This window comes from Zingiber officinale, chromosome 5A, assembly GCF_018446385.1.
Source record: "Zingiber officinale cultivar Zhangliang chromosome 5A, Zo_v1.1, whole genome shotgun sequence".
NCBI classification, from domain to species: domain Eukaryota; kingdom Viridiplantae; phylum Streptophyta; class Magnoliopsida; order Zingiberales; family Zingiberaceae; genus Zingiber; species Zingiber officinale.
The window spans coordinates 652,706-666,537 of NC_055994.1; the positions used below are offsets into that span (position 1 = coordinate 652,706).

The 13,832-nt window shown below is 35.9% G+C and overlaps 2 protein-coding genes across 2 annotated transcripts; both read right to left on the reverse strand.

The window, feature by feature from the left end:
* Positions 1–37: 37 nt before the first annotated feature.
* LOC121979208 (peptide deformylase 1B, chloroplastic-like) lies at positions 38–5,977 on the reverse strand. The gene is made up of 7 exons (XM_042531153.1): positions 5,708–5,977; positions 5,465–5,603; positions 3,381–3,573; positions 2,164–2,274; positions 838–900; positions 419–557; positions 38–332 (listed from the first exon to the last, which is right to left on the reverse strand). The coding sequence occupies exons 1-6, from the start codon at positions 5,931–5,933 to the stop codon at positions 423–425; spliced, it is 867 nt and encodes a 288-aa protein (XP_042387087.1). The 5' UTR covers positions 5,934–5,977; the 3' UTR covers positions 38–332; positions 419–422.
* A 728-nt stretch (positions 5,978–6,705) lies between these two features.
* Positions 6,706–13,418, reverse strand: LOC121979209 (AMSH-like ubiquitin thioesterase 2). The gene is made up of 12 exons (XM_042531154.1): positions 13,171–13,418; positions 13,032–13,096; positions 12,706–12,781; positions 12,455–12,631; positions 9,813–9,844; positions 9,260–9,443; positions 8,978–9,067; positions 8,806–8,868; positions 8,616–8,690; positions 7,631–7,693; positions 7,213–7,265; positions 6,706–7,131 (listed from the first exon to the last, which is right to left on the reverse strand). The coding sequence occupies exons 1-12, from the start codon at positions 13,240–13,242 to the stop codon at positions 6,948–6,950; spliced, it is 1,134 nt and encodes a 377-aa protein (XP_042387088.1). The 5' UTR covers positions 13,243–13,418; the 3' UTR covers positions 6,706–6,947.
* Positions 13,419–13,832: the final 414 nt, after the last annotated feature.

Sequence of the window (13,832 nt, forward strand, 5' to 3'; positions counted from 1 at the left end):
AGTTGAACATTCTATGTAACTTAAAAGCAGAATACCATTCTCAAGATCAATTCTCAAGTTTTTACCACCATTTTAAATTAAACTTTACATGTGTGTATTCCAGGATAAACAATCAATCAAGTTGGGTAACAAGAGGTATAGAGCATAAGCCATTAAGAACTTAGAAAATTAACATAATCTTTTCAATAAATCCTAACATGAAGCGAGCATAAACTATATGCATTTAGTGCAGGGTAGGATCAAACGATGCGACATCTGTAGGTTACTTGTGCATAGGTCTGCTTGTTCCAGCCAAAAAAAAACCAAAAAACTTTGCAGCACATATTGACTTCCTGCAGATAGAGAAATTCAGCAGCATCAGTGTTCTATAAGAGAGTAGAGTGATATAATTAGATGAGTAAAGCAGTAAACCACAAACTTGATCATCTTCCAGCAAAACCAGTAATCTCTTTTCTTTGAGCAAAACCAGCAATTTCCCTTCTTTGGCCAGTGATGTTTTTATCAATGCTTTCAGGACTTTCAAGTCCTGTTGTGTCTTCATACTTCTTTTCCAATAACTGCAGGAATTAAAAGGACACTTGCAGACTATAAGTAATAAATTTGTTAGAATGCAAGCATAATAGCATAACAGGCCACGTGTTCACATCTAAATCTACAGTTCTGCTCATATATATCCAACTAAAATGTAGAAATCTGAATGAGCCATTGTATTGTCCATGTTCTACTGTGGTTGGTAGAGTGGAATCATAATCATGAATAGCTCGATGAACTAGAAAATAAAGCAACATCACAATTGAATTTTGCACATCGACTTAAAGATAAATCCGCACTACTAACCTTCAGCTGTGAACGGATAGTTTCAAGAACATCTTCAGTCATCCGATCAAAGAAAAGAATACCCTGAAAGGTTGACATAAGGTATCTATTCTAGTAAGTATAAATAAGCAAAGAAATTACAAGTAAATCTACAAGTTGGAGAGTAAATCAAAAGCAAAGAAATAACAAGTCGAGCTACAAATTGCAGAGTAAATCAAAGTGAAATATATCTAGACATGAAACAACTTAGCCTTTGTGTTCACCAAAGTAAACAAGAATGTGTTAATCCAAACTATTCAAGCCATTTACACCTCTCCATTAAATTGTATTCAAGGTTCTCTTAAATCACTTTTGATTACGTTACCTAGACTTTTGGTTCCCTCTACCTCTCGTACCTTTAATTCTAATTGATTCGATTTGTTGAAGAAAATAATTTATTGGTTGTTTTTGTATATGAAAATGTCTATGTTGTCCTAACATATTTTTCTCTCATTGCGTCACCTATTAGAGCTACACCTAATTGCTTGTGATCAATAATATTTTTGAAATTCTCTTTCCCAGTAACACCACTAAGCATAAATCTGAGCATTTTCATCTTTGTTATCCTAACGTTTAAACATGACATCTCCATGGTACCCGACACCGTGGCTCATAAACAATGATTGATAATACACAATCATACAAAACATTTCTTTTTAATCTTAAGCGTCACAAGGTGCTTACACTAGACTTCAAAAGCTACTCTCTCCAATAGCCATCTACTCTTTGTGCTACAAATGAAATCTCCAGCATATCTCAAACTTGTAGGAATTTAATATTCATTTATCATTATAATTGCATAAAGCTCAATAGAGGGATAAGATTTATGTGGCTGACTTCCCTAATACCATTTGAATTTGAGGGGAAAAGTAAAAGGAAAATTAATACCTCATATAGATTCCTCGAATGATATATTAGATTCAACATGTTACATGTAGATGATTATATATTTACATAGCCATAAGTTGGTTTATCAACAGAATGGACATTACCGTATAATTTGAGAAAATTATTATTATTCTCTATTCATGTGTTTGATAATATGAAATTCAAACTATATCCAAATATGTTGCCTCATTAGTGCTTTTATGCATTATTGCGTCATGAGGTTGCAATTAACAAATTGGTTTGTTTAACTGGTATGCATATGGTGCATACTTATCTTATGACACTATTGTCAATGAAACAATTTTATAAACTTCAAAGATGCATTCTGTCAAGCTTTGGCTCTAATTCTTTTTTCCTCAATGCATTTGGAAACAGAGCCGCAGAAATATACATGGTAGAAATGTTTGACAGAGTCAATACCTGTAAATGATCAAATTCATGCTGAAAAATCCGAGCAGGAAGTCCAGAAAGATTGACTCTAAACCTTGCACCGTTTATATCTCGAGCATCAACCTTTATAGATGCTGGTCTCTGTAAGGGTAACAAGATATTGTAGGATCTTTTAATAACAAGATTAATCGGAGTGAAGAAAGATTAATGAATGAAAAAAGTGTCTTGAGATGAACATGAGATAAACCATCATAATCAAAAGGGTAAGATATTATATCTTAGTTGTAGGTCTAGCATTTAGCAGGTAGGACACAAACAGTTAAGAGGCAGGGTCATAAAACAGTGTAAAAAATAGCTTCTAAAACATTTGAATTTAAATCATAATAACTACAGAAACGCAGATTGAAACAACAAGGGTAAACAGGTGTATTTGTATATTAACATGCAGTGTATTACAACAAAAAACTCACACGGATTCCATAGTAGACTGGTATTCAATATAGATTAGTGTTGAAATGCTGGATAAGGTAAGAAATACTAATATCCAAGTGCAATTAAGTGTAGCACCAATAGATGATAAATGAAAGAAAATAGGTTGAGATGTTCAAAGATCACTAATCAATTGGAGGAGTTGAATAGAGAAGGTGTAAGGGTAGAAAGAGACTGAAAATATAGTTAATGTAAGAAAAATATATTTTAATTGATTTGAATATTACAAGCAATATAGCATTGCATAGAGCTCTACATAGATTTTTGGTCGACTCATTTGGCTTTATTATACAAATTTGTGATAGTTCACCATCTAATATCATCCTAACTGATTCCAACCTAATTATGCCCTGGATGTATTTCCCTATGAAGCAAAATTCATGCCTGAATTTTCAATTTAATATTTTTGGCTGACTAATTTAGCTTTGTTATACAAAATTCTGATCACCATCTAGTATCATCCTAACTGATTCTAACAGACTAACCTAAACATCAAAAATATAATTACACAATTTATGCAACTGCAAAATTGCTTTTGTGATCAATATATCTAGAGAATTCAAATAGAAAAAGAGAAATAACTACATTTGAACTCAGTCAATGGACATATAAAAAAGATATGAAGCTCAAAAAGGAGAAAAATTACCCATCAGATCATGACTTCTTTCATACTGTCAAACACTCAAACTACAGGTTTGGTTCTAAAAGATAAATAAATGTGCTAGATAATAGAATGCTGAAGGTAAAAGATGTATTACCTCTACATCTGCATAAATTCCTGGAAAAGATAAGCATCCCTCATTGTAAAAAAAAGTGCGTGTTGAGGCTTTATACATTTTTGGGTTCACAAGAACAATTTCCTCTCCTTCACCTCGTTCACCAGCAGGATTAAATACCATAAGTTGAACATTCACTCCAACTTGTGGTGCTGAGAGGCCTACACCATCAGTTCTGCCCATAAGACAAAGATTTTCCTAAGTTAAATTTATTGGGGACTCTTCAAATTATTTAAGGAAATCCTACCAAACAACAAAATTATTACAATAGAATCATCTGAATAGTCCTTGCATAGGAAAAAATTATATGCTAAAGAAATATATATCAGTGAGACTACTTGATCTAATGTATGCATGTGACAATCTATAGAACCTGTTACTATAGAAACTGTGTTCATACAGACCAGCTAAGTCAACAAGAAGAGTAAACATCTCTTGCTCTACTCAACAAATGTACAATTTTATCAGCTCTAGTTGAATAGGTGTAATATAAAAGAGGTAAGTCCAAAAAACTTGTCAATAAATGTGCAACTTTATCAGCTTAGTTGAATAGGAGTAATATCGATGAGATAAGTCCAGAATGGATATGTCGTGAGAATCTAACTCTGATTTTTTTAACCACTTCATGGTAATGTCTTCCGGAAACTAAAAGATTAATCTCTAGAAAACTTCCATGATGTTTGAGAGTTTCTTGTATTGCAATCTTGTGACTTCTCCCCTCCTTACAAAACAATGAAGCTTTGAATTGAAAAAAAAAAAATTTGATCACAGATTACCCTGAAACTGCAAGCGGTTGATGACCTTCCAAGTAGTTCCATATTTAGAGCTTTTGATACTGAAATAAACTGTGTCATCCTTTGCCTCTAGATCTGTGCTTCCTAATATAGGTGGGGATAGACCAGTCCTAGTGCAAGTCAGCACACAGAACAACTCAATATGATCACAATCATTAAAATTGTGTTGGTATTGTGTGTTTTGACCAAGGTCGTCTATAAGAGTTGGTTCTGCCGGGTACTGCTCAAGATCATTGCCAACAACCACTACAACTGTAAGATGCCAGAATTGGCTATTCCATCTCCAAAAGTTAATTTAGTTGTTCTCACCCATTTCCAGCTCTATTATACTCCTATCAGCCTGCCTCTTATCCACCCATCTATAATCTTTCTAAATACTCTCTTGGGCAGCTCTCAACACTCTCAAATCTTCTCGAGGGCTTGATTTGTTGGAACTCGCAAGATAATTTTTATCTTTAGATGATTTTGCAGCTAGATATACTTTGATTCACTTCTCTTTAGTTTTTTTATTTAATATTGTGATAACTAAGTTTAATTGAAGGCGTTAAATAATTAAATCAAAGTAGACAAATGGCACCAAAAAGACTAGTCAATTATTACTCGTCGTCATTTGTGATTATGGTTAATGACCACCGTAGGCAAAGCATACACTGAATACATCAGTTACAACACAGGCATCACATGCCAAAGTAGCATATTGCTAGCAAATATCCCCTATCATTCCACAAGAAATCAAATGTGCATAGCCTCAATGCTGAATATGTCATCAAACAAAACAGCCAAGAGCACTAGGAATAAATCATTGAACTTCCCAACAACCCAAGGAAAATTAAAGGTGGTGTGGAGATGATATGAAGCACTATCTAAAGTTGATAGCTTCCTTTCATGATTTCTATGCCAAATACTACTATGAGCTTAGGAGAAGAATGTCAAAGGACAAGCACCATTGACAAGACAGAGACACTAGTATAAATGTCGGATTGATCAGCAGCAACCATGAAGTGCTTAATAGGACTGCTAGTGTTTCAACTAGCACCAGAGCAGTAGTCGAAGACCACCCATCACCACTATGAGAGCTTGAGGTACCCTGGTTCTTCTTCCCTTTAATAAACATAAGGCTTCCAGTTGATGACGTCAATTTTCACCTAAAGGTCTTTCTATCTCAAATTAAAAACAAAACGTCAACGAAATAAATCACCAGCAAACCTAACGCATTACTTTGTAGAAGTGAAAAATAACCACGACAACTCAAAACATAAGAAAGTGCCATACTTGTACATGATATCGAACATCTCATCAACCAGTTTCCTCAAATTCTCGTCAAACGCACTAATACGTTTATTCCTCGCCCTCAGGATCGGGTCAGGGTACTCCACAATCTTCAAAGGCGACTCAAAGCACAGATCGGCAGCTAAATCGATCCAATTTCTCATCAATTATGCCGAAGAAAGAATACATTTTTTCGCGTAGTGAATCAATATAACTAATTTAACAAAGTGAAAAAAAAATACTTACGGGAGGCTAAGTCTTCGACCTGAGAAGAGGGACCGCGCCGGGCTTGGACGGAGACGTCCGCGAAGGGGGAATCGCGAACAACGGCTAGCGGCTGAGAGGAGAAGCCACGAAGAGCCGCCCCCGAGTATGGGAAAGGGAAGGAGCGGGGGAAGCAGGAGGAGGCGGCGCGGCGAGAGACGAGAGCGGCGTAGGAGAGGGCGGGCGAGGCTGAGAGCCGCGCGGCCATTTGGCTTCCTTCCTGTTCGACGGTTTGCCTACCTATTGATTTTTCCACATTTCACTTTATATATATATTTCATATGGTGCGGACCGAAAACCTGAGTTAGCCGAGCACAGATCCTCTAGTCCGTAATTTACGGATCAAGGGATGATCCACTATTATAGACCCTTGATTCGGATGAATTCTATCAATTTAAAGGTGGACTCCATTCAAATCAATGGTCCTCGTACAGTAGATCATCCCCTGATCCGCAAATTACGGACCAGAGAATCCCTACTGGAGTTAGCCGACGTCCAAAAGAGCCTCAAGTAAGTCGGAGTGGTGCACCCGAATCACTTCGGGCGTCCGACCCTTAGGTCCGAGCATCTCAAACAAGTCAGAGTCCGGGCATCCGAATCAGAGCCTCAAGTAAGTCGGAGTGGTGCATCCGAATCACTTCAGGCGTCTGACCCTCAGGTCCGAACACCTCAAACAAGTCAGAGTCTGGACATCCGAATCACTTGACCCTAAGGTCTACAGCATAAGCCTCAAGTAAGTCGGAGTGGTGCATCTGAATCACTTTAGGCGTCCGACCCTCAGGTCCGAACACCTCAAACAAATCAGAGTCCAGACATCCGAATCACTTGACCCTAAGGTCCACAGCATATAAAATCGCTATTCAGATATATAAATTGTGGCGCCAGACGAATGCTCGCAGTTTGCGGCTCCAACCGGCCCTTCTCTTTCTATTCAAATTTTTAAGTGGTCGTTATTTATTTAAAGGAATAGAACACTACAATAATAAAATTATTGTTTCTCACTGAAAGTTAGTTAAGCGAAAAATGTTTTTAGCCATGTGAATTGCTTAGTGCAAGCAATGCATTTCATAACTACTCTTACAAGAATTTCTCACAACTTTGTTCTTCACCTAGATGCTAACAGTTAACTTAGTTGAGAACTCAATCCTATACATAGATTTGCAGTCTTTATATGTATATATATATATACATACACACATATCATATTATCAGCTGAAGATGATCAGGACGAGATTCGGAGGTCGATGATCTCGAACCGCAGGTTTGAATTTGTATAAATATTGGAGCAGATCTCGTAGATCGGACTACTGTCGGCGGTGGTAGAGTGAGGATGGAAATCCCTCTCGTTGCATTCTTTCAGAACAGCGATTCCTCCGGGATCGGTCAGACGAAATATTCCGCATCCCCTGAAAGAAACAATTCGCAGCACGAATAGAGTCATTATGCATTTCATGAAAGAAAAGAAAAGAAAAGTGGGGATGGCAAACTTTGAAGGATCTGTTGGTGCCAAGACGATTGCTATTGCCTCGGGTAGCATGACCTGTAGGGAAAATTACCAATTTGTTTGTTAACTATAAGAATGACTATAAAGCAATCGAGCTATGGTGCAGTTATCATACTTAAGAATTCATATTTATGCATGGGATCAACATACAAGACGATTTCCTTGTAACCAAAGCTCTATTCAACAGGCTAGACAACTGATAACAACTTTAAGAGTTCAATATGGAACTTCCAATCAATGAAACTCAAGAAGAAGAAAAAAATTCTCAGCTTGTTAATTAACCATGTTCATTAAAGGCAAATATATTATTGCAGACACATAACAGGGATGGCAGAGTTGAATTTATCAAGTGCAGTAGTGTAATTATATCAAAAACAGAAAATAAATATGCCGTTGAGTACCTGGTATGAGTACTGAGTATGCAAATCTATCGATGACAGAAAGCAAGTTTGTGAAGGGTGTGTCTGCCACAAAAAGAAATTGCATGAGTCCAGAATGTTATGTTCTCAGAAAATGTAAATTCAGATTAACTACAGGCATAATGACAAAACCATTATGGATTTCTCTCGATGAGTGATTGAAAAATGGTTTAGGTTACAATATCAAATTGGAAGGTTAAACAAGGACGAAGATTTGATTAAGACAACAAGCGTTACATGGTTTTGATTCATCTACAATTCCAACCAGTAAGGAAGTAATAGTATGCCAGTCAAAAGGCAACTGTGTAATTAATTCATTTTAGAGCACATAGCAAAAACACAGAGAATCCTTTGTCTAAACATTAGTGTTGGAATATCCATTCTAGTTCTATAAGAGATATTTATCTACATATTATGGTGCTATATATATATATATATATATATATATGAGCAATAGTCCTATTTTCTGTGAATAATAATGCTCTACAATTGGCAACTTTGTATCAGAATATACCCGATAAAAGAACTATCCAAATTATAATAAATTTACTCATTTAAAAACCTCTTTGAACAAGTTATGTTAAAGCTTTTAAGTAACCATATGATGTGACGTAGAGTACAATTAGTCCTCTTTTCATTGAACACTATTGTTAAATTAAAACCAACCACTAGAAACAGTTAGAAATTAGAACTATACAGATTCATCATATAGATATAGATCGCAGATGTCACCTAAACAGTTTTAGGAAACAAACAATAAGGAAAAAGGGGAAAACCATTTGTGACTATAGTGTATTAGTATAATTCACACACAGAAATAGTGGCATTAAAAATTGTCCAATTTTTCTGACCAAAATAATAAATGATCCACAAAAGGAGAAGACCATAGTGTATTAGTATACTCGGAGCACAGAAAAAGAATAATAGAAGAGTATAGGAAATGCAAGGGAAGTAATAAAATGCTTACATGAATCCATCCTGCAGGATAAAGAGACCTCTCATCCAATATGGCATAAATTTCTTCCTCATTTAATGCCTGGCACTGCATTCATAGAAGGTACAATTGCTAAGAATAAAGTTATAATATCCCCAAATAAATCATGTATCACTGTGCAAACAACTTGAAAATAGATTATCCAACGAATATACTGACATACTGAATTGGAAGTTGACTCCTGCTTTGGTATTATTAGTGTTGTAATGTAGAAAGTGTGATTCTTCTGCTCCAGAACAAATCAAGTGGTAAACATACATTTTAAATTCCAATAAAAAGGAATATGGTACCCTTTATCCTAAAAGATATTAGTAAAGGACAAGATTTAGGCTTACAAGAAAAGCACCAAGAATGCCGCAAGTCTCTAAGTCCCTATGTGTGTTTTCTTTAGCAAGATCCAAAAATTCTTCAGTCAATTTCACTGACTGAAATGAGAAAGCACGTAGACATATAATTTTTAGTATGATACTAGTATAGATGAAACATCAAAACAACATAAAAAATCACCCCCAGTGCAAATCTCAAACTCCTACACCTGCAGAACAGAAAATATGCCTACAGAAAGCACTAAAGCAGGAAATATATATATATATATAAAACAGAAAGTTGATGCTTACTATATGCATATCCTTAGTAGAGTCTGAAGTTGAAGATCCTTCAGATATACATTTTGAATTACCATCGTTTGAACTGGGAAAAATAACATGAGAAACTTGCCCAGAAGAACCTCCCTCCTCTACCCAAGAAACAACAGAAGAAGGAAAGTAGTGCTTCACAACATGAACTTCATTGTCATCACCTCTGACATTTTCAAGAAATAATAGAAAAAAATAAGTAGTCTGAAGCTAGAATATAGAGCAACATTATATACTGCAATAAACATAATCTGCTATTTAACTGTTGCATTTTGTTGTCATAATTTGCTATGCAACTGTTGCATTTTCTTCTGGTCAGCTTTGTTAGCTTTTGTTGCCTGCACTTATCTGCATTGAACCCTTAATGTAGGTATGTTCGGAACTTATTCTACTACTCTCGTACTATTTATCTTTTCTTTTCAAAGAAGTTTCAAGTTGTTCGTTCATTGGTTTTGACATGTTAAATTGGTATGATCCACAACAAGACAACATATGGTGAGTGGCATGTATATATTTAAAGTAACAGAGAAAATACCTTTGACATGTTCTTGAATCGTAATGTCCAATCTGCAGATACAATATCAAGATTCACAGAATGAACTATGTGAAGGAAGTGTGAGGCAATCAGGAAATACATTGACCACCAAAGCTGAATGTTCATGCATCTCACAGAAGGAGACAAGACATTAAAATAAAGTAAAACAAATAAGGACATCAAAATTTAAAAATCATAGAGAAAGAACAATATATAAATGCTTCAGTTACCAAATTCAATTTTAAGTAAACCTTAAAATCCTTCGAATAATGATGACATCATTAAAAGGGCAAATATAAAGTAAAACAAATAACTGCAAAACAGTCACCTTTAGGACACCAAAATTTCAAAACCATAGGGAAAAACGATATATAAATGCTTCAGTTACCAGATCCAATTCTAAGAAAACTTTAACGTTCTCCAAATTTAGAACGCATCATTAGATGTGCAAATTTTAAGCATATTCCAAAACTGAGAGTTCCATTCACATCTAATCGATAGAAATTGAAAATGACAATAAAGTTCCATGTGCTTAAACATGGAAAAACATGCCGAGAAAATTTCAAGAAGTTTTCTCTCCAGTCATCACATATAAATTATGAAATAATTCAAATATTAACTAATAAACATCTTGACATCCTTTTCCAGATTAGCCATGTTATATTGATGCCAAGGAAGCTGGTGCGTTGTGTTCAAAACAGTCCAGATTATCCTTGTTATTCAAAGATTATCTAATAATCATCTTAACATCCTTTAGGGCATTGTGTGCATCAATTATGAAATTGTTAGTGCATTGTGTGCATCAATTATGAAATCCGTAGTGCATTGTGTGCATCCACCAAAGCTAGTTGCATCAAAGTAATTTCTAGTCCTTACAATCAAAAGACACTATATGGAGTAATCCTGGATCATTGTAAGCTAGAGGGTTGAGATTTGGCAGCAACAAAGCAACCAGACTCTTAAATGATATTGATTTACTGTTCTCCCAAAATCTTTATCAGGAAAGCCTATTCCCTGATTCAACAGTGCTATCCATTTGACCAACATCTCATACTATTGGCATCATGATTTTGTCCCATAGAGAAATATAACACTAAATCCAGGAACTTCCTGGGAGGTCAACTGTCCTGGAATTGCTTTACACTCAGCATGCTTAACCACATAATTGTTATAAAGATCTTAGCTAATTCCATCAAAAGATGTCTCATTATTAAGAATACATGCTTAATCCATTTGAGAAATTTTACATTGATGGCCTAGTGCCTTAGAAGCCTGCCATGAGCTACACCTTGTCCAAGCTCTCTGCCCCAGCGATCGCTCTCCACTATTGATAGAACAGGTCATAACAAGCTCACTGACTTCTGTTAGGTTCATCCTCAAACAGCAAGCCCATATTGGAAATTAAAATTGTATTACCTCTCAAATCATTGGTAGTCCTAATATATGGGATCCTAAAGCCCTTTTATATATTGACGATGCAACTTATTTTTCTAGCAAACTTTTTTAATAAAACCACACAATCTTATCTAAAAATTAAACTAATTTATATATTTTTTTCAAAAATAATAAAGACATCTACGCTATTATATTTTCCTAGACTTCTAAAAACATAATAAAAAATTGTTGAATATTTCAATAGGATCCTACAATGGTACCAATATGTAAAACTCCACTTTGACCAATATCTCATACTGTGAGACATGATTTTATCCATGGTAAAATATAACTCTAAGTTGAGGAGTTTCTCAGGAGGTCGCCCATCTTGAAATTGCTCTCCATGCAGCATACTTAACCAAAGAGTTTTTATGGAGAACTTAGTTAATTCCACCAAAAGGCAACCCATTAATTATAGTGCATACTTGATCCTTTAAAGACATTTTACACCAATGGACTACTCACACATTTTCCACTTCGTATGTGTTCTGATCTGTTCTTGCCTCTAGCATCCTTGAAACCTGCTAGTAGCCACACTTTGTCTAACTCAGTTAATTCTTCCAATAATCACCTCCGTATGTAGAACCCATACTTAATCCATTTAAGACACTTTACAATGACGCCAAATCAAACTTATCCTGCTTCGATGTGTATTTGGGTTCCTTCTTGACTCTATCATTCTAGTGTCCTCCCAGGAGCCATACCTAGTCTGAGCGTTCTTGCCCCAACGATCACTCCCTTCCCTCATCAAACTAGTCACAACAAGGACCCAAATATAAACTCATGATTAACCATAATACAACAACCCTTTGCTTTAGAGTTTAGATCATAACAAAATCACATAAAGAAAAAAATAGTGGACCCAGGAGAACAGGTCAATACAAATCACAAGAAAAAAAAACAACACGAAGCACATGGCAAGCTTCAAAATACATGTCCTTGGTCTCAAGGCCTTCAATAGCATATTAAAATTTGATTAGACAACCACCTATATCAGAAAATTTCAACTTCTGACAGAAGAACCCAATTCATACATGTACGATTTTACAAACAAGATCATCATCTCCCAGCAGGAACTCCTAGTTCCTTTTCTTTCCACCATTAAAATTATAAGGACATAAAGCATGCACAAGTTTAGTACAAAGTCAAATGGAAATTTCTTGTTCGCCGCAGCAAATTTATCAATCTTGTAAGAAGTTAAAATGTACCTTCCCTTCCTTGAAGCTAGAAAAGTTCAAAATCTTCTTGGTCCACCTTTGCGATGTTGATCTGAAGTTATTTGCGCTATTCTTAGATCTCCTACCTAGCTGCGAACCACTTGAATTGATGTTAGTCGTAGCTAATAACTTCAACTTTTCAGCCTCTTTGGTCGACTCTTGCAGAATCTATAAAGCAATGGGTTTGCTATAAGAAAAACGAGGTAAACTTATTGTGTGTGCCGACCGTACAAATAACTCACTTTCGTATGACGAAGTTTTTCCTTTGATGAGTGCTTGGAGTAATTCCGATGCTGCGGAATCACCTGGGACACCAACCTGCATCGCAGACAACTTAAACCAATATAAAAGAGCAATTTGCACCAAGCGCAGTTTCCTACTACAAGAAAAACAATGAAGAACAAACTTTGGGACTTAGTTTCAAGAATCGTTGGGAAATTCGAACACGCAAAAGGCTACCTTCCAAGGTTCTTTGAGATCAGACAGACCAGAATCTCACCGCAGTATCACAACAGTAGAAAAAAAAAAAAATTCGAACATCCAATAAAAAAGTGAATGATTAAGATACCTGACGTAACGGTTAAGAGTAAGGTGAAGACAGTCTAAATTCCCTTCTTTCCGATAAACATCAGCCTAAATCCCAGAAAACAAAGATATGAATTCTCGTAAGCAAAAGAGAAACCCAAAGGAAGATAGGGTAATCGCACCTGCTTCAACAGTTGGTCGGCGATTCTGAAGTAGAAGGATACGGGGAATCGATCATCCACCGAGGGCAACATAGTGGCATCCAAAAGATCCCTCCCTTCTGGATCGTCGATGGCGGTCTTGATCCGAGCAAAGGAAAGAGACAAAGCGGAGCAAGAAGAGGAGCTGTGAGTGGGGAGACGTGAAGGTCGCCTCCGAACAACGCTACGCCATCAACGAACGCGACGAGACGAACTGATGGTGACGGTCCTTATCCCACACTATCCGCCGGGCACTAACAATGACCGTTTCAAAAAAACCCTCATTATTTTCTAAAATTATAAAAAGGCACCTCATCCCATGCTATCTGCCCACTAACAATGAGCATTTCAAAAACACCCTCGTCATTTTCTCAAATTATAAAAAGCGCCTCAAACTCGCCAACTCGTCGTTATCCCACACTATCCGCCCACTAACAATGAGCATTTCAAGAACACCCTCGTTATGTTCTCAAATTATAAAAGGCACCTCAAACTCGCCATCTCGTTTACGAATGATTTCTGTACAGAAGGCGACAGATCACTCGAGAAAATCTCCAAGGTGCATTTAAAATTTATTTTATATATATATTATATATATATTAAATATTTTTAATTAAAAAATTAATTTTGTTAATAAAATATTA

Bases quoted from the DNA above. Each gene is read 5' to 3' on its own strand.
- LOC121979208 (XM_042531153.1), bottom strand. From the start codon at position 5,933: ATGGCCGCGCGGCTCTCAGCCTCGCCCGCCCTCTCCTACGCCGCTCTC. The intron at 5,604-5,707 runs GTAAGTATTTTT...GGATCGATTTAG, and splicing joins GGTCGAAGACTTAGCCTCCC to CTGCCGATCTGTGCTTTGAG. The intron at 558-837 runs GTTAGTAGTGCG...TAATTCCTGCAG, and splicing joins CTATCCGTTCACAGCTGAAG to TTATTGGAAAAGAAGTATGA.
- LOC121979209 (XM_042531154.1), bottom strand. From the start codon at position 13,242: ATGTTGCCCTCGGTGGATGATCGATTCCCCGTATCCTTCTACTTCAGA. The intron at 9,845-12,454 runs GTACATTTTAAC...TTGTATCTGCAG, and splicing joins CTAGCTTCAAGGAAGGGAAG to ATTGGACATTACGATTCAAG. The intron at 7,694-8,615 runs GTAAGCATTTTA...TTTTTGTGGCAG, and splicing joins ATCCTGCAGGATGGATTCAT to ACACACCCTTCACAAACTTG.